Raw genomic sequence first — 19,547 nt, forward strand, 5'->3', positions numbered from 1 at the left:
ATCGTCCTGTCTCCTGCCCTCTTGCAGCCCCACAAAGCTTTCCTTGAGCTCTCCCTGCTCAGCACTCTGTCCAGCACTCCCGGGCACGTACAGTATAGAATGTCACAGCGGTGTCTACACAGGGGGTCAGGTTGGTATAACTATGTCACACAGGGGACGGGTGTGTGTGGATTTCCCCCCCCCCCCGAGTGACAGTTACACTGATATAGGTCTGTAGCTCAGACCAGACCTCAGTTGTCTACGTGGTGGCAGCAGCAGCAGCTGAGGCATTTCTCGACGGCATCTCCCCACCTCCCATCCCTCCAGCAGGAGTTTAATTCACATGAATGCTCTGAACTCTGGGCCTTCGCCGACCAAGGGCAGCAACTGTGAGTGGGGTGCAGGGGAGGGAAAAGGCAAAGGGAGGTTAAAGGAGAATTTGTTGGACTTTCACACTGCAAGGGGAGAAACTGAGGCAAAGGACACTGCCCAGTATATTCTGGGGTAGGATTTTGTTCATGGCTAAGGCTATGATTATGTCACAGACAGGAGGCCTTTCCCCTCCAATTAGCTCTTCCCCCCAATAATCCCCACCCTAGAACTGACAAGGGGGGCAGGGAGCTCCCAGATGCCTGCGCTGGGCCCTACCTGGCAAGGCTCCACTGCCGGGGCCTGTCTTCTCCCACGGGCTCAGCCGCGGTGCTGATCTTCTTGACACCTTGGAAAGGGGCTACGTAGGGTGCAGCGGCGGCAGGGAGAAGGCTGTCTCCATAACCAAGCATCCCCGACTGCCCCACGGTGGTTGACGGAGGACCCTCTGCAGTTGCCCAGCCATGCCAGGAAGAGGGGGGACTCCGGGGAGCTCTCAGCTGCCATGGGGGGTGAGGGTACCCCACAGCATCCCATCCCCCATGGGAAGTGGGGGACCATAGAGCTTCCACTTCTCACAGGTGGCATGGAGCTCCTCGAAGCTCCCACTCACTGCCATGGTGGTGGGGGACCCCGGAGCGCCAGCAGCAGTGGCTCTGAGCTGAACCCGCCTCCCTGTTTTGTCAGTATCTTTTTACTGAAAGTCAGGACGGGTCACAGGCAATCGTGAATTTTTGTTTATTTCCCGCCACTTGTCGGAGATTTTTACTAAAAATATCTTAGCCTTACTCATGGTCACAAGCTTTCAAATAGTGGTTGGGAGGTTTCTCAGATTAATGCCAGATTCCTTTCTCCTTTTTATTAAAAGTTCTCTTTGTTATACAGAGACTCAGTGCTTCTGAGAGGGGACGTATTGCCTCTCGGAGGCACCTGGGGTGGTGTGAAGTTTTCCCAGATTACTGGGTGAGAGCTCCAGCTGGTTCTGTTTTGTATTGGAACCCCCTGGGTATTGAACCCGGACTGGGTTGCTGTCGCCTCCACCTGAGAGAAAGGTTAGTCCTGGCAAGAAAAGCACAAAAATGACAATAGGTTCCAAAGCCACTAAGAGTGTAATGTGCAAACCAGTGTGTTGAATCTGGGAGGTGACGCACAGAGCCCCTGGATCCTGACCCACAGGGATATTGGAGCCAAGGGCAATTCTTCACGGTGCTGAGTGCTCATCGGGGATAATCCGTCTGCACTGACAATCCTAGGGAACAATATGATATATACAAATCATGACACTGCAAGAGCCGATGCCGGCCTAGTCCACAGTGAGTGACCCCTGGAGCTCCCAGGAGAGCCAAGGGAAGGGAACGCGGAGGTGCCAGGACAAGACATTCTGTTCGGGTGCCTCAGACATCTAGGATACCCCTCGATAGTGACCGACTCTCACTGACACTTGTAATCACTTTCCCAGCTGGCACCCTACTCTGTCGAGGAACTCAGCACAGGGAACTGCTTTGCACCTTTCCAGCAGTGATGAGACCCAGCTAGAGATGACTGTGTCACAGGCTGGTATTGGAGCAGAGCAGAGGACCTCTTACCGTCTTGGTGCTGGTGGTGGGGACAGCAGACATGGACAGATAGTATGTCTGAGATTTCGTGCTGAATGTTCGGAATCCCTTGAGCCATCTCCTGTATTCCTGTCTCACCTGGAGAGTGAGGGACATGGTCACTGCACTATGTAACTAACGCTGAGAAGATCAGACATGGCCACCGCGAGGCCGGTGAAGGTGCTGGGTGGGCGCTGACGGGCCGTGGGCTTTACCTGGCGATTGAGGAGACAATGCACCAGGAACATGAAGGCTCCCTGCAGGCTGTTGACGATGGTGAATAAATACGCCATGACCGTGGCTGCTGGGCCAACTTGGAGGAGACCAAGGCTCCATGTGCAGCCCAGAATGAAGAGTTGGGCGATGGCTTTAAAGGTCAGTAACCTGGATAAAGGCAGTGGAGAGATCCCGTTACAATAACCCTATGGAGAGCAATTGGGTCAGGAGGATCTGAGCAGAGTGGGGTGGAGCTACCTGCCCTGGCTTTCCTATGTGGGACAGGGTTACTCTCAATGCAAACAAACTGGGAATTCATTCCCATGGATCCTAGATATGCTGTTCCCCTCCTGCAATCCCTCACCCCCTTCTCGTGCCAAGGATCCTCCAAACCAAGGCATCTGACCCTCCAGGATTGTTTTGTTGCCTTCTCACCTGTGGTCTCTGAGGGTGGACACATCTGCATTGAGGGAGGAGAGTTTGTTTCTCAGGATCCACAGGGTCAGGGCAAAGAACGTTATATTTATCTATGGGAAGAGTGGGAAATATTTCCTGTAAAACATCCTATCCGGGGCTAGTGACTCCAGCTGAGGCAGAGAACAATCCCAGGGGACCGAGCCGAACCCTGCAGAACCAGGGACTGCTCATTTCCAGTGGGAATCATCCCCTCTATTGTAATATCCCCTGGCAGCTCTTGGTCCCTCCCCATGCGTGGAGCTGACAGCACAGCCAGGGCTGATCTGGATCAATGGGATCACAGAGGCCAGATGCTGCTCAGAGTTCAATATGGAGCCTCTCCAGTGGAGTCAGGAGTTATTTTGGGTTTACAAAATAACTGGTATAACTGAGAGCAGAATCTGGCTCAGAGATTCCAGATCCTGCCTCTAGAATACTTTCTGCCACTTCCAGGCTGTAACAAATCCCCCCACCCCCCAACTTCCCCAGGGGAATATGTAGGGACATTTGTTTCCCCCGCTACAAAAACCACTGCAGAGTGGAGCCCTCTCCCTTCCTTGTTCCTTGGGTCATTAACTCGACTAGACCAAACTCTTCTGTCTTCACTTGGCAAAACTCCTGCTGACGTCCCTGGGACCTGGGCCCGAGTAACGGCTGCAGGCCTGGGGATACAGCACAGGGACTCATGCCGTGACTGACCACAGCAGATTAGCCAGGTGGGACCTAACTGGGTCTTTCCTTGTGTTTTATAGGCCACGTTTCCCTTCTGCTTCACTGAAATCAATGGGGTCGCAGAGGTGTGAGGGGAATGGGGCCCTGTGGTTCTGTGAGGTACCCACCAGGATTATGGCACAGACTGGTCCCAGGAAGCTCCAATGAAATCCTCTTTCCAGGCTGAGCCAGCAGCTACAGGGAGGGGGGAAGAAGAAGGTGACTTTCATGGGATTACTGCCCTTTTTCAGTCCTGAGGGCAGAGAGGGGGCTGGGCAGCTCTGGACAGGGCAGCTGGGTCTCAAAAGCGAGATGGATCTCAGCCTGCCTGTGACATGGCCGATTCTCTTGCGGGCACCAGGCAAACAGCCCTTCCCATGTACCTCAGCATCTCCTGCTTTCAGCCACCACTTCCTCTTCCAGCTCCTCACATGACCCTTTCTGGTGGATGGGCGCAGTATTGATGGAGGGCCAGACATGCAGCGGAGGGACATTGGCCTAGCTGCACTGAAGGAAGTGGAGCTGCCCTGATTTACACCAGCTGAGGATCTCGCCTGGGGTGTCTAGAACACGCCACGCCCTGTTTTAGTGGCGTCGCTCACTTTAGAGAGGGGATGCTCAGGGATTTGCACACAGGAAGAAGGTGCATTTGTTTCCTACCCACCAGCCTCACAAACCCAGCCTGGGAGCTGGGAGTCAAGCTGGGATCTTTCTGGCTTGTTCTTCCGCATCATCGGTGGGGTGAGGAGTGTAGATGTCTGACAGGGGGCAACTCAACTGCAGCGCTCGGGGCGGCTTCGTGTCCCTGGGGATGGGAAGGGTCCCAGGGGGACATTCAGCTCCCAGGCAGGGTGAGCCGGGAAATCTAGGTTCAAGTCAGACCTGGGGTGAGCCGCACAAGCACATGGAAGCCACATCCCAGCTCCCCTTCGGGACGGGAGCTGCACGTACTGTGTGGAAGTTCCATAGCCACCAGGATTCACCGCTGCAGAAATAGCCACCACCAGGGCTGGGAATCCGTAGCCGAACAGATACATGAATCTCTTCTTGAACCGGCCGGCGCTGGTGTAATTCACGACCTGCAGGTTCCTGATGGTGAGGAAGAGGTGCAGCCCCTCCAGGAACATCCAGCTGAAGCAGGCCAGGAAGAGGTAGTGTAGGAGGCCAGCAATGACAGCACACGCCACCTGGGGGAGACAGAGAGCCCAGGGGCACTGAGGTGGGGAAGGGAAATGCTGACTATGGGGGAGACCTGCCGGGGGCGGGGTCACACTGGGATTCTTGCTAGCACAGCTCTCCAGGTACAGCGCTCTGTGACCCAGGGACGGCAGGTTCCTCAGTCTATGCAGGGTCCTGCGGGTGCACATTGCTGATGCAGGAAGGGAGCAGATATTAGTGGTTAGAGCAGGGGAGCAGGGCTCAGGGGATCCAGGTTCTGTTCCCAGCCCTGCCACAGAGTCACTGGGTGACCTTGGGCAAGTCACGTAGGAGAGGAATCGAGGCACAGGGACACTGTGACATAGGGATAGAACTGGCTGAACTCCAGGGGTTGGGGACACTCAGAGCACTGTGCCCAGTGTGAAGGGGCCTAACGGGGTGGAAACATCCCCCCACCCCCCGGGAATCCCCCCATGTCCTGCACAGCCCAGAATCCAGGGAGCACAAAGGGGTTCAAAGCCACACACCCCAGCCCTGCTGCGCGTGGAGGCACAGAGCAGGGGAGAATCAGGCCGTACCTGACTGCCGGGGCGGGTCACCTGGGTGAGGAAGAGCAGGTCGGCCAGGAAGAGGCAGAGGCAGAGCTGCAGGTGGAGGGATGTGCTGACGTTGCGGATGGAGCGGCACAGGAGGAAGGTGAGGATGGCCAGGAGGAGGCACAGCAGGGAGAGGGTCAGTCCCACGTAGGTGATGATGGTCAGTGGGTAGCTCTCCTGTAACACAGCAAAGGGAGAATCACCAGTGACCCCAGCCCAGCCCCCTCGGCTCCGACTCAGCCTTTTCCCCAGCAAAGCCTCCAGTCGCTCCAGGGAGAGCTTTGCCCACGGCTGAGTGCGGAGCTCAGGGTCCTGCCCTGTGACCCGAGTCTCACGGTGAGATACCGTCACTGCGGTGGGAGCCGTTAGGATGGCGAAGCTGGAGAGATGGTCACAGCTGCAGGTGGTGTGAGTGCTGTTCGTGTGCACGGCGGTGCAGCCGTCCGGAGACCAGCTGCCGCTCTCGGCCACCACTTTCCAGTAGACGCAGAGAGCCTCTTCCTCCTCTTTTTTGGCCTGGAAACGCAACAGACTCATCCTCATCCTCACGGGACCACAGAACGTCATTTGTGTTATCACATGTCTATAGCAAAGTCGAGGCCACCTACAGCTCCACGGCTCTCCCCACGCAGCCCCCAGTGCCCACTGGGGCCATCCCAGTGACAGCAGAGAGAGAACACAGATCCTGCTGCTGCAAAAGTCCAGGCCCTGCTATCGGAGCAAAAGGGAAATAAATCCTTCCTAGCAGTTAGCACTATAAGGAATGTGGCACATGGCTGAGCAGTTCTGACTGCATCCAGCAGAGGGCAGTGCTGTGTGCACACATACACATATGCACCCTAACCAATTCATTACCGTAACAAAGTGTTTCATTACCATATCCCCATATTGACTGGATACATATCACCTCAGGAAGGGATGCTGAGATAAAGTTTCTTGACACCTTAAATGACTGCTTCTTGGAGCAGCTGGTCCTGGAACCCACAAGACGAGAGGCAATTCTTAATTTAGTCCTAAGTGGAGCACAGGATCAGGTCCAAGAGGTGAATATAACTGGACCACTTGGTAATAGTGACCATAATATAATAAAATTTAGCATCCCTGTATTGGGGAAAACTCCACAGTGGCCGAACACCGTAGCATTTAATTTCAGAAAGGGGAACTACACAAAAATGAAGAGGTTAGTGAAACAGAAATTAAAAGGTACAGTACCAAAAGTAAAAACCCTGCAAGTTTTGTGGAAACGTTTTAAAGACACCATAATAGATGCTCAACTGAAATGTTGAGCATCTCAATTTAAAAAACATAGTAAGAGAACCAAAAAAGAGCCACCGTGGTTAAACAACAAAGTAAAATAAGCAGTGAGAGGCAAAAAGGCATCCTTTAAATAGTGGAAGATAAATCCTAATGAGGAAAATAGAAAAGAGCATAAACTCTGTCAAATGAAGAGTAAAAATATAATTAGAAAGACCAAAAAAGAATTTGAAGAACAGCAGGCCCAAGACTCCAAAAGTAAGAGCAAAAAATGTTTTAAATACATCAGAAGCAGAAATCCTGCTAAATAGCCAGTGGGGCTACGGGACGATCGAGATGCTAAAGGAGCGCTCAAAGATGATAAGGCCATTGCGGAGAAACTAAATGAATTCTTTGAATCAGTTTTCACTGTTGAGGATGTGAGGGAGATTCCCAAACCTGAGCCATTCTTTTTGGGTGAAAGATCTGCGGAGCTGTGCCAAATTGAGGTGTCATTAGAGGAGGTTTTGGAACAAATCGATAAACTAAACAGTAATAAGTCTCCAGGACCTGATGGTCTTCACCCAAGAGTTCTAAAGGACCTCGAATGTGAAATTGCAGGACTATTAACTGTCATCTGTAACCTATCAATTAAATCAGTTTCTGTACCAAATGACTGGAGGTTAGCTAATGTGATGCCAATTTTTAAAAATGGCTCCAGAGGTGACCCTGGCAACTACGGGCCAGTAAGCTTCACTTCAGTGCTGGGAAAATTGGTTGAAACTATCACAAAGAACAAAATTGTCAGACACGTAGATGAACATAATTTGTTGGGAAATAGTCAACATGGTTTTTGTAAAGGGAAATCATGCTTCACCAATCTACTAGAATTCTTTGAGGGGGGTCAACAAGCATACGGACAAAGGAGATCCAGTGGATATAGTGTATGTAGATTTTCAGAAAGCCTTTGATAAGGTCCCTCACCAAAAGCTCTTAAGCAAAATAAGCAGTCATGGGAGAAGAGGGAAGGTCCTCTCATGGATTGGTAACTGTTTAAATGATAGACAACAAAGGGTAGGTATAAACGGTCAGTTTTCAGAATGGAGAGAGGTAAATAGTGGTGTCCCTGAGGGATCTGTACTGGGCCCAGTCCTATTTAACATATTCATAAAAATGATCTGGAAAAAGGGGTAAACAGTGAGGTGGCAAAATTTGCAGATGATACAAAACTGCTCAAGATAGTTAAGTCCCAGGCAGACTGTGAAGAGCTACAAAAAGATCTCACAAAACTGAGCGACTGGGCAACAAAATGGCAGATGAAATTCAATGTTGATAAATGCAAAGTAATGCACATTGGAAAACATAATCCTAACTATACATACAAAATGATGGGGTCTAAATTAGCTGTTACCACTCAAGAAAGAGATCTTGGAGTCAATGTGAATAGTTCTCCGAAAGCATCCACTCAGTGTGCAGTGGCAGTCAAAAAAGCAAACAGAATGTTGGGAATCATCAAGAAAGGGATTGATAGAAAATATCATATTGCCTCTGTATAAATCCATGGTACGCCCACATCCTGAACACTGAATGCAGATATGGTCACCCCATCTCGAAAAAGATATATTGTAATTGGAAAAGGTTCAGAAAAGGGCAACAAAAATGATTAGGGGTATAGAATGGCTTCCGTATGAGGAGAGATTAATAAGACTGGGACTTTTCAGCTTGGAAAAGAGGAAACTAAGCACGGATATGATAGAGGTCTATATAATCATGAGTGGTATAGTAAAAGTAAACAAGGAAATGTTATTTACTCCTTCTCATAATACAAGAACAAGGAGCCACCAAATGAAATTAATAGGTAGAAGGTTTAAAACAAACACAAGAAAGTATTTTTTCATGCAACACACTGTTAACCTCTGGAACTCCTTGCCAGAGGGTGTTGCAAAGGTCAAGACTATATCAGGGTTCAAAAGGAAGGTAGATAGGCCCATCAATGGCTATTAGCCAGGATGGGCAGGAATGGTGTCCCTAGCCTCTTTTTGCAAGAAGCTGGGATTGGGTGACAGGGTATGGATCACTTGATAATTACCTGTCTGTTCATTCCTTTTGGTGCAGCTGCCATTGGCCACTGTCAGAGGACAGGATTCTGGGCGTGATTGACCTTTGGTCTGACCCAGTATGGCCGATCTTATGTTTCATGCTGATTCCCTGAACCCCACTATCTACAGAAAGCGGCTTTCCAGTTATTCCGGCTCAGGGGTGAGCTGGGTGGAGCTGTTACCCTAGAGCACTTTGCACAGCCCTGTGTCATGGCACGACTCCCGGTAACCTCCTCCAGTAACACAGCCCCAACGCATCAGGAATAAGGAGGCCTTCTCTTCTCGGGACCAGCGGAAGCCAGAAAGGCAGCACGGTCCAAATGCCTGGCAGGAGATGGTGCCTTCTATATGCAACTCTGATAGTCCAGATACAGAGCAAACAAAAGGGGATCTCCCTCCACGCACCTGTTTATGTCGCAGGGTGAAGTTTGCGGGGCTGGAGAGATGAACGGGGCTCCCGTCTCCAATGGCCCCACTCACCACCCTGGAGTTGAGGTGACTCTTCTCCAGCTTCCCACCAGCTGGTAGATTTCCCTCGCTGAGACGTCTCGCACTGATGATGGAGTCCAGGGTGGAGTAGGAAATAAAAGCAGCAGCCCCCACACCAGCTGGGAGAGGAGATGATCCCTCGTTAGGGAGATTGGGACACTATGGCAAAGAACGAGCCGGCCGGGTGCCCAGGGGTCACAGTGAGTCTGTGGCAGATCTGGGAATGGAGCCACAACTGTTAAGGTTTAGCCACTGGACCATGATACCTCCTCCCTCGGAGCCCCCAGGAACACGTCTGGCTGGTAACGTCCAGCTGCAGGATGCAGAGATGAAGATTCAGTTTTTCTCAGCGAGACCAGGAGAGGGGCTGGCCAGGGATGAGCGTCCCCAGGTGCTGGAGGATTTGGGGCCCTGAATCTGGCAGCTAAAGGTCCACGTTACCTGGTCCCCCACATCTCCATTTGGGGGTCTAGCTAGAATAGGGTGTCTCTGCCCTTTCCAGTCTCTGGGCCCACTTCATACCAGAGACCCTCTCATGAGCCGCCTCCCCTCTGTGCCCCCAACTCCTCACTGCTGGGGGCTCAAGCTGTGGGACAGGCAGGAACGAAGGTGTCAGCTCCATGGCCACAGCCTGAGAACCACATGCTCAGCCAGCAAGGAGCACTCCAGGGCTAGAGACAGAGGCCAGGGCCCGGCCTGGGGATCCACGGGGAGGGAGGGAGGAAGGGGGGAACCCAGTCTGGGGTTCGGTGCCCGGGAACCACTCTGTGCCGTGGTTTGGGCCCTGGGTGTCTCCATCCCCAGGATGGTACCTTGTGTGGCTGTCCCGTTGATTGTATCACAGTGCACGACCATCGTCTCCTTGTGAGCTCTCAGCGTGAAGACCTCGCTGTGCTGGCTGCAGTTCCCTGTGACGAGCCGTGTCTGGATAGCTGCGGGGGGTGGGGGTGAGGAATGACAGAGCCCCTCGCTGTGAAACCACTTCCCTGGGAATCTGTCCATTCTGGGCCAGATCCAACCCCCTCCCACTCCGCTTGGAGCCGGGGGGCTTAAGGGCTCTTCCGCACTGCGGGAGGGGGAAGTTTGGAGCCCCCCTCCAAGTTGCAATGACCACCCCCCATATCCCCTCCCCCCATTCTGGCTCTGTCTCCCTGGGGATGCTGCATCCCCCAAAGGGGGAGTAGTGGGGGTGCGGGGAGGTGCCTGGCTCAGTGTGGCAGCCCCTAGAGATGGAATTCCAAATATTACATTTAAATTTTTCTCAGACATTGCTTCTGGGGGCACTGGCGGGACTGGGTTATCTTTCCTGGTGCAGGGGCCGTGCTGTTCTGTGTCAGTACTGAACAAAGGCTTACATCACAATGGTATAAAGGCTCTAACTTCCAGTGGATTTGGGGCACAGTGTGTAACCTCGTATCTCACGGCAGCCAGTAGGTGGCGCTGAGAGCCACACGTCCCCCCTCACCCAGAGACTCTGTGGTCACGTCCTGTGTTGTCCTCTCCGGAGACTGGAGCGCAATGGCCAGCGTGGACAGTTCCATTGTCTGCAGGACAAACGTTACAGCCGACACAACCTCGCCCTTGCCTCCACCGTCCAAGCGGGAGGTGCTCTTCAGGACCGAGTTGAAAGGGAGAGTCGCGTTCTGGGGACAGGAAAGGAAAGACCCTGGGAGTGAGGAGTTCGGGGGTTCAGGGGCCACGTCCCGTGAGTTCCCAGGGGACATCGGGCATCCCAGCCTCTCCCAGTTCAGGGGGTTGCAGTGCTCTCAGAGGGGAAGCCCGTTACAAAGGGGGTCCCTGAGGCTGGCTCGGGGCCCCCGCTGGGACCTGAAGCTAACTGGGGCTAGAACCCTTTGTCATTCGTTCTTCGCTCCTGCTCCCCCATCCCTCCATTACAGATGTCAGGGAACAACATTGTCACAAGCCCACGGCTTCCTAGGCTGTCTCTATGCTCCATCTGGCAGCTGCTCAGAAATGTCTGGCAGGGCAGGGATAGAGCCCAGATCCTGCTGCCTGAAACACTCAGGTCACTGACAGATGAGCTGAAGGAGAATCCCCATTAACTGTTAACAGTATAGCACAGGGGTAGGCAACCTATGGCATGCGTGCTGAAGGCGGCACATGAGCTGATTTTTAGTGGCACTCTCATCGCTCTGGTCCAGGCCACCGGTCCAGGCGGCTCTGCATTTTAATTTAATTTTAAATAAGCTTCTTAAACATTTTAAAAACCTTATTTACTTTACATACAGCAATAGTTTAGTTATATATTATAGATTTATAGAATGAGACCTTCTAAAAACATTAAAATGTGTTACTGGCACGTGAAACTTTAAATTAGAGTGAATAAATGAAGAGTTGGCACACCGCTTCTGAAAGGTTGCCGAGTCCTGGTATAGCACCTGTGATGAACAACAACAGTTCTGAACACTAGAGGGGGCATGTGGGTGGACAAACACCAACATGCACTCACACCACTAGAGCACATGTGCACACAGACACAAACACCACTTGAGGGTGCACCCCCCCTCCCCACAGCAGTGGAGGGCACAGATCTTTTCTGAGGAGTAACTACATGTCTCCTTTCCCCCAGTGAGACTCCTAACCTGGCACAGCAGCACACAGGGCTCTGGGACACACACGGGGCACTAGCCTGCAAGGCACATTCAAGGGGCGGAGCCTCTCACCTCCAGTGATAACGTCGCATTCCCGTCTCCAAACATGGACATCAAAATGTTGAAGGTCGAATTAAGGAAAGAGGAAACATTCCTGCTTTCACCGCTCCGCTTTCCCTGCAGAGAGACCCGGGCAGAGGGTGAGTTCTGCAGGCGCTGAAGGGCGACCAACATTGGTGTTTGCCTTATGCAGGGCCTGATCCTGACACCCCTCATTGAATGAATAAAGCTTTTATACCAGACGTGTCCAAGACATGTACGATGGCGCTGTTGCCACAGCGAGAGGTTCATGTGGAGAAAGGGAACAGTTTCTAGTAACACCTGGAATATATCAAGGCTTGGGACGAAGCCCCTTTTTGTTCACACGCGTGCTGGATGCATTGACAGAAAGCAGCCAGAGAGTGGCCCCCTGGCACGTGAGTTTTGTAGCTGATGTAGTGCTTGTGGGGGAGAGAAAAGAGGAAGTGAAGGAAGATGCAGAGAGACATGCAGGTGCATATTGAAAGAAACAGCATGAAAATCAGCAGAAGAAATCACAGTACATGGTCTGTATATTCAATGCTCTCCTTCAGGAAGACAATGGGTGGGTAAGTCTGCGGACCAGTCACTAGCAAAGCTACAGAAGTTTTAGAAGGTTCAATATCAATTTGAAACCCCCTAGAATATAATAAGTTGATAACTTTGTTTATGAGGTTATGTGAAACAGTGTCAAAAGCCTTTCTAAGGTCAATATGACACATGCATCTGACGAAGTGAGTATTCACCCACGAAAGCTTATGTTCCAATATGTCTGTAAGGTGCCACAGGACCCTTTGTTGCTTTTTACAGATCCACAGTAACACCGCTACCCCTGTGATACTTGACAAGGTGATAAATAACAGTCAGCATGGATTTGTCAAGAACAAATCCCATCAAATCAACAGCTTGGACACTAGAAAAAGTTTCTTGTCAGGATAATTAAGAACTAGAATAAATTGCCTAGGGAGATTGTGGAATCTCCATCACTGGAGATTTTTAAGAGCAGGTTGGACAAACACCTGTCAGGGATGGTCTAGATAATACTTATTCCTGCCATCACTGCAGGGAACTGGACTAGATGGCCTCTCAAGGTCCCTTCTATTCCTATAATTCTATGATATTACAGGAAAACGATGAACTCAACAAAAAACGTATAAGCAGACTGGGAAAGTCATGGAGTAAAGGGAGAGAAGTGAGGGGGTTCTCTGAGAAAGGAGAACACCTGTCAAATAGAAAAGTAAGATCTAGAAGATGGTCATCAGGCCTGCACTTTTGTATGGTTCCAAAATCAGGGGACTGAGGAAGAGCCAGGAGCTATTCATGAAGACAGAGGAAGTGAAAATGTTAAAATGGATGCTTGGAGTTACAAGGACGGGCCATGTTCGACATGAGGGAATTAGGGCAAGTGAAAGTAGGACCAATGATAGAGATGCTGAGGGATCCACGCTCAGATGGTGTGGGCGTGTGACAAGAAGGTCAGAAGAACAAACAGGAAACAAGGTGCTAAACTTAGATGCAGAAGATAAGAGGATTGGGAGACTCCAGACTAGATGGGTGGCTCAGGCTGTCATACAAAAGGATGTGATGAGCTGTGGAGTTTCTGAGGAACTGCTTCAAGACAAACTGGAATGGAGAAGGACTTGAATAGCTGATCGCATGTAGATGGGACTAGCCTAGAAGGATGAGGAGGATCGAGTCCCAGGGATGAAAGGAACAAACACAGTATTGCTCTGATCTTGGATTGGGGTTTACATGGGTCACCGTAATAGCAACAGCAAAGGTTTTTGTCTGGGAATTTCCATATTGGTGGTAAAACACACAGAGCAAAATCCCCAAGAAATGAACAATGGGGTCAAACGTACCTGCAGAGAGAAATTCCTGAACGTCTCTTTGATGGCCACGAACTGAACGCTGGAGTTAATGCTGGGGACTTGGAGCGATGGGAAGAGAGGAGCAGTCGTTAGAGTTTTCACATCAGATTTTCATATTAACTCACTCCTGCCTAGGGGAAAATCCCCTTCTCTTCCCAGCCCCGATGGCTGCTCTCTGTCCACATGCCAGTCCTGCCCTGCCAATAGTTTAACATGCGGCTGCTACAAAACTCCCGTCTCCCTCCCTTCCTCCCCGTCTCACTCTCTCTCTCTCTCCCCTCCATTTACACTCCACTTTGCCTGTCCCTGCTGCTCCTGTGGTTTGGTTCTGGACCCAGCTCCCAGTGGACGGGATTTGGGCGGCTGGGCAGGCAGACTGGTAACTCCCGTCGTTGTTGTTGCACTGGGCTCTCTCTGTCCCCCCAGCTCCATACCTGAAGCAGCAGGCCTGGATAGGGGGTGAAGAACCCCTGAGGCTGCAGAAGGAGCTGAGGTGCCCGGCGGGTGCAGAGGCACATGTGCAGGCTGCAGGGAGCAGAACTAATTGCTGGGCTGGGTGAGGGGCACAGAATGAATTAACCATAATGTGGGGGGATTGGTGGAGAAGCTGGAGGCTCCGTGCCATCAGGAACCAGAGAGCTCCTGCTGTATGGACAGAACCACTGTATCCTACCCAGGGGAGAATGGGCAGTGCGGGAATGGCCACCAGCACACGGGAGGGTGGCTTCATAAGTCAAAATACAGACCCGACACGATGAGATCATCTTTTTCAGAGGAAAAAATCCCACAATTTTGGGCCCAATCTACTGATCTTGGGGGTCTGACTCCTGATCTCTGCGCTCCTGGGGTTGGTGACACTGAGATTCCCACCCAGAGGTCTTGGCCAGCGCCCTCTCTGCTCCCTGCCAGCAGGAGCTGGGCCTGCTCTGAGTTCACATGGGAGGAGAGGGGAGCCACCAGAGCCTAACGGGCCAGGCCTCATAGTCACAGGTTCTGGGCACTGAAATCACTGGGGGCTGGGAACGCCCAGCACATCTGATAGCCAGCAGGGGATCCCACTTGAGAGAAAACTTTTTTTGATGGCTTAAGTTCACACACAAGGGCCCCCCACATCCTAGGCCTCCTCCCGGTGGGTCCAGATTCTGCTCTCACACTGGGGTAAATCTGGAGATACTCTGGAACTGTGGCCAATGGGAGCTGCGGAGGCGGTGCCTTCAGGAGGAGGCAGTGCGTGGAGACTCCTGACCCACCCCCCATGAGCCACAAGGACCTGCCAGCTACTTCCGGGAGCAGTGCAGGGCCAGGGTAGGAAGAGAGCCTGCCTAGGCCTGTTTTGCTGTCGACCGGGACCCACCGAGCTAAGCGCCACCCGGCTGGAGCCCACAACCTTTACCCCCTCCCGCAACCCCAATCCTCTGCCCTAGCCGTGAGCCGCCTCCCAGATCCCACACCCCTTACCACACTCCAACCTGCTACCCCAGCCCTGAGCTCCCTCCCTCACCGAAACTCCCTCCCAGAGCCTGCACCCCACAACCCTCCCCCCCACAAACCCACCTGCACCCCAACCCCCTTCCCCAGGCTCAGCCCAGAGCCCGCACCCCCTCCCACACCCCAAACCCCTGCCCCATACTGTGAAAGTGAGTAAAAGTGGGCGAAAGGGAGGGAGAGGGATGCAGTGGGCAGGGCGGGGCCTTGGAGAAAGGGAGGGAGAAGGGTGTTTTGGTTTGTGTGATTAGACAGTTGGCAGCCCTAGGGAAGAGACGCTCCGCCCCTGGGGGCCCTGCTCACCCACTCCCCGGCCTGGCTCCGGCACGGATCAGTCTCATTCCAGCCTGGCCCTGATGTGGCCCCTAACCCGCTCCCCAAGCCAGACCTGGGCACGCTGGTGCCTGTGGCTCTGACATAACTGGAAACACCCCAGTGGACGGACAGGCTGGGCTGGGGGAAGGTGAGAGCCCCAGACCCATTCCCAGCTCCCTGCCCCCTTAGGCAAGACCTCTGCCTGTGCAGCCCCAGAGCCTGCTCAGTCCCCCAGGTGCCTCCTCCATGTTCCCAGCTGCAGGACCCACCTTTGCACAGGGTCGTGTTCCCATTGGAGGGGATGTAGCCAGCCCGGCACTCACACCGGTAGCTCCCATTGGTGTTGATGCACATGGTGTTGGGGCCACAGATATCTGTGGTCTTGTTGCACTCGTCGATGTCTGAGAGGGGAAAGCGGGGGGGAGGGTGTCACACACAGCACAGCTCGGAGCGCATGGGGGTGAATGACATGGAGCCCCCAATTTTAGGGGGCTTAGTCTGTCTGTCAGTCTGTCTGCTCCATCTAACTCCTCCCCCATTCAATTCTGCTTTCTTCCCTGCTAATTGGTGGTGATCCTTCCTGAGGAAGTAGGGGCAGGGCCCCTGAAGAAAGCTAAACTCTCCCCGATATTTATCCATAACGCTTCTGCTTCTCACAGAAATCCTTGTGGCTAAAATCCCCTTCGCCTGGACATCAGCAAACAAGTCAGTCAGTGGGGAGAGTCCAGAGCGCTCACGGATCCTTCCCTTGGGCCGTGCTCCAGCAGCTCTTTCTCAGACTCCCCTTCTCTCTCTTTCCCGTGGCAGCGTTTTGCTATTTCCCACTATGCCCCTTCCCCTCGGTCGTTATTTGCATAAAGGCAGCACCCAGAGCACTGCACCCACACGGCCATAAAGAGCTTCTAGACTAAATGGACAAGAGATGGGAGAGAAAACTGAGGCAGGGAATTGCCTAAGGACACTCAGCAGGAACAGAGCTGGGACTAGAACCCAGTTCTCATAGCGTATCCACTAGACCTGTCCCTTTCAGCTTATTTCCTCCATAGAAGGCCAAGAATGTGTCTCCCCTGCCTCACCATGCAGATTTTACCCTCTGCTCCCCCTCACTGAGAGGAGCTTTGTGTCTCCTGGCTCACGGCCGGGAGTGCATCAGGGCTGGAAAAAATCCCTTGTTCCTTTGGCAGAAAACTTAACTTTTGCTCCATTGTAAAACCTCTTGGAAGGCAACGAGCCTTCACCATGCCTGTGAGGGGACCTGTATGTGCCAACCTCTTGATGATGATGTTGTGCCTCAGAACAAGGAGAGAGCAAGTTTGTCCTGCTCTAGTGGCTGGTTCCAATAAGTAGATGATAGCCTGCTACAATGACTGGCTAATGGAGTTACTCCCTTAGCTCCAGCAGCTGAGATGTGTCCTTTCAGTAGACAGATCCTGGGTTTGATTCCTGCTGATGACCCAAGCTGGTTCCTTTGGGATGTCAGCTCCTTCCCCAGCCTTAGCAGCTGCTGAGGGTTCGGTTAATGGGTTCCAGAAACCTGTGAGCCTTTTGTCCGACAGAGTCCTTGGCTCCTTCTCAGCCCAGTTTACTTTGCAAAGACCTGACCTTCCCCCACTTCAGTGCTGTGCTATGAAAGAGCATCTTGGACTCTGATTGCAGGTTTGGGGGGATGTTGCAGCTTCTAACAACCTCCCCTACTCTCGTGCCTCGGTGGAATTACGCAGCATGACAAGAGACATGGCGACCTTCAATCCCGGGGCTCGGTTTCCAATTTGTAAGACAGGCTGGGAGTCAGAACAGACACTTTGCCCGGGTGGGGCGCAGAGAAAGAGCGAGACCTTAGGGCAACCTGGTTAGTTTCCCCATCCAGGCATGTGGGTTAGTTTCAGAGATCCTAGGTCAGTTCAGTGACGGTGCATTAACAGCATCGCCAACGCCAAGCAATCAATAAAAGCCCCAAACCGTGAGTCAGGCTGCAAAAAAGTCACGAGATCGGTTTAAAAACTGCAAGATTTTTTTTAAAATCCATTTTGGCTTCGTTTTGGTTGACTCTGGTTTGGGAGCTGTTGGTCACCCCAGAGTAACATTTTGCAGTTTTTCCTCCGCCATGTGGACCTGGGCCTAATTTTGATTTTAGCCAAAAGCAGAATCACGTGACTCCAGGAGGTGGGGCTTTAAGGCAAGGCCACGCGTTAGCAACACTGCAGAAAAGCCAGAAGCAGCATGCCTGTGCCACAATTGTTTCCAGCTCCTGTTGTACCTGTGCAGTTCTTACACGTATCCTTTTGACTCTTTCCAAATCCCCAACTGCATTTACACATGTAGCTCCCTGGCATGTTGATGCAGTTCCCGTGGGGCTCACAGATTGTGGCGTTTCGCTGGCACTCGTCAATGTTTGCAAGGAGAGAGAAAGCGCTGGGTCAGGCTGATCTAGGAGCTGTACCTTGGGCACTGGGGTGACGCTGCTGTGGGGATAACCAAGGCGTCCGAAATGCACTGTGCTATGGGGAGATGGCGCTGGTTACAGCCAGGAGTTCGGTTACTGGGTCAGTGAACGGGAGCAAGTGGCTATTGTCCGGAATGAGCCGCTCCAGCTGGGAAGGGAAAAGCAGCCCTGCCGGGAAACACGCCTGCTGCTTCCTATAGTTATCAAGCACATCAGGTGATGCCCAGTGCTGCAATACCAGTGCAGATGGCAATGGCTGAATGAGCCATGAGTTGCCCAGCACTGCAGCTATTCCCTGCTACCCAGGAGCCATGGAGGAGGATCAGGGGCAGGGCTGGGGCACACTGTGCTGTGGCTATTCTCTCCTCCCCAGTGCCCGTAGGGGGCAGAGCGCACGGTGCTATTTCCATGGCCCAGACACAAGGCCCCTTCCCAGCTCAGGAGGACACTAGCAGCTCAGATGCTGCGTGCTGGGGCCAGCGAGGGTCCCCTCCCCTCTCCCCAGCACATCTCTGCAGCACAAGGAGTTTGCTCTCTGGGTCTGTTTATCCCCTATCCAAGCGCCGGGCACAGGGGTGAGCCTGTCCTCGTGCTCTGTGGGAGCAGCATCAGGCCTGGAAGGAACATTTGTCTGTGGAAGGGGGGATCTCAGCAGGTGGGGCCAGGGGAGAGCTCACCCTGGCAGCTGTTCTCACTCGCGTGGGTGAACTTGGCTTTCCCAGCGCTGGGCTCGTAGCCATTGGTGCAGCTGCAAGAGTAATTCCCAGGCATATTTGTGCAGTTTGCGTGGGGTCCGCAGTCTGGCGGGCTCGGGCCCAGACACTCGTCAATATCTGCAAGACAAGAGGGGATCTTCTGTACAGTCCTGCTAGGGAGATGTTCCTGTATCACCCACCTTCACTGAGCTGGGTGACGGGACCCAAGAGACCAGGCCCCTGGGATCTTAACAATCACAGGCCTGACTCTCAGTGCTAGGCTGCTCTGGCAGCAGAACGGCCCCTTGAGAATCCTTTACCCACAAAAGGGGCCACCCCAGCTGCTGTGGGGCTGCTGTAGGGGGTCTGCGGGAGCAGGTGAGGATCATGTCTCATCACAGCCTCGGGCCACTGCCAGAAAAAGTCCCGGTGCAGCACCACACCTGGAAGGAGCATTTGTGTGTGCGGAGGGTGGGGGGGTCTCAGCAGGTCGGGCCAGGGCAGAGCTCACCCTGGCAGCTGTTCTCACTCGCGTGCATGAACTTCGCTTTCCCAGAGTTGGGCTCATAGCCATCGATGCAGGTGCAGGAGTAACTCCCAGGCACGTTGGTGCAGTTTGCGTGGGGTCCACAGTCTGCCGGGCTCGGGCCCTGACACTCGTTAATATCACAGGCCTGGTTCTCAGCTACACTCAGGCGGCACTAGGCTGCTCTGGCAGCCGAACGGCCACTGGAGAATTCCCCCACCCTGCAAAAGGTGCCACCCCAGCTGGTGAGGAGCTGCTGTCGGGGTCCTGCACCCACCCTGCTCCTCGCCCCTGATGTAGGGGCCGAGGCTGGTGCCCAGCACTGCAGCTATTCCCTGCCCCCCAGGACCCAGGGCGGTGGATCGGGGGTGGGGCTGGGGCACACTGTGCTGTGGCTATTCTCTCCTCCCCAGGGCCCATAGGGGGCAGAGCGCACGGTGCTATTTCCATGGCCCAGACACGAGGCCCCTTCCCAGCTCAGGGGGGCAGGAGCAGCCCAGATGCTGCGTGCTGGGGCCAGCGAGGGTCCCCTCCCCTCTTCCCAGCGCATCTCTGCAGCACAAGGAGTTTGCTCTGTGGATCTGTTAATTCTCTGTCCAAGCGCCGGGCACAGGGGTGAGC

The 19,547-nt window shown here is 53.2% G+C and overlaps 1 protein-coding gene across 1 annotated transcript in view; it reads right to left on the minus strand.

Annotated features, from left to right (window-relative positions):
* Nucleotides 1-674: 674 nt before the first annotated feature.
* LOC120391369 (adhesion G protein-coupled receptor E3-like) overlaps nucleotides 675-19,547 on the minus strand; it is a 28,220-nt gene continuing 9,347 nt past the window's right edge. The window contains exons 7-21 of the mRNA XM_039514981.1: nucleotides 18,383-18,538; nucleotides 15,532-15,663; nucleotides 13,454-13,521; nucleotides 11,586-11,690; nucleotides 10,367-10,544; nucleotides 9,714-9,833; nucleotides 8,818-9,020; nucleotides 5,426-5,596; nucleotides 5,063-5,257; nucleotides 4,278-4,513; nucleotides 3,455-3,521; nucleotides 2,595-2,686; nucleotides 2,159-2,327; nucleotides 1,935-2,042; nucleotides 675-1,597 (exon numbers count right to left, since the gene is read on the minus strand). Of these exons, the coding sequence (XP_039370915.1) occupies nucleotides 1,550-1,597; nucleotides 1,935-2,042; nucleotides 2,159-2,327; nucleotides 2,595-2,686; nucleotides 3,455-3,521; nucleotides 4,278-4,513; nucleotides 5,063-5,257; nucleotides 5,426-5,596; nucleotides 8,818-9,020; nucleotides 9,714-9,833; nucleotides 10,367-10,544; nucleotides 11,586-11,690; nucleotides 13,454-13,521; nucleotides 15,532-15,663; nucleotides 18,383-18,538 (2,048 nt within the window). The 3' untranslated portion in view covers nucleotides 675-1,549. The remainder of the gene's footprint in view (nucleotides 1,598-1,934; nucleotides 2,043-2,158; nucleotides 2,328-2,594; nucleotides 2,687-3,454; nucleotides 3,522-4,277; nucleotides 4,514-5,062; nucleotides 5,258-5,425; nucleotides 5,597-8,817; nucleotides 9,021-9,713; nucleotides 9,834-10,366; nucleotides 10,545-11,585; nucleotides 11,691-13,453; nucleotides 13,522-15,531; nucleotides 15,664-18,382; nucleotides 18,539-19,547) is intronic.

This window comes from Mauremys reevesii, linkage group 25, assembly GCF_016161935.1.
Source record: "Mauremys reevesii isolate NIE-2019 linkage group 25, ASM1616193v1, whole genome shotgun sequence".
NCBI classification, from domain to species: domain Eukaryota; kingdom Metazoa; phylum Chordata; order Testudines; family Geoemydidae; genus Mauremys; species Mauremys reevesii.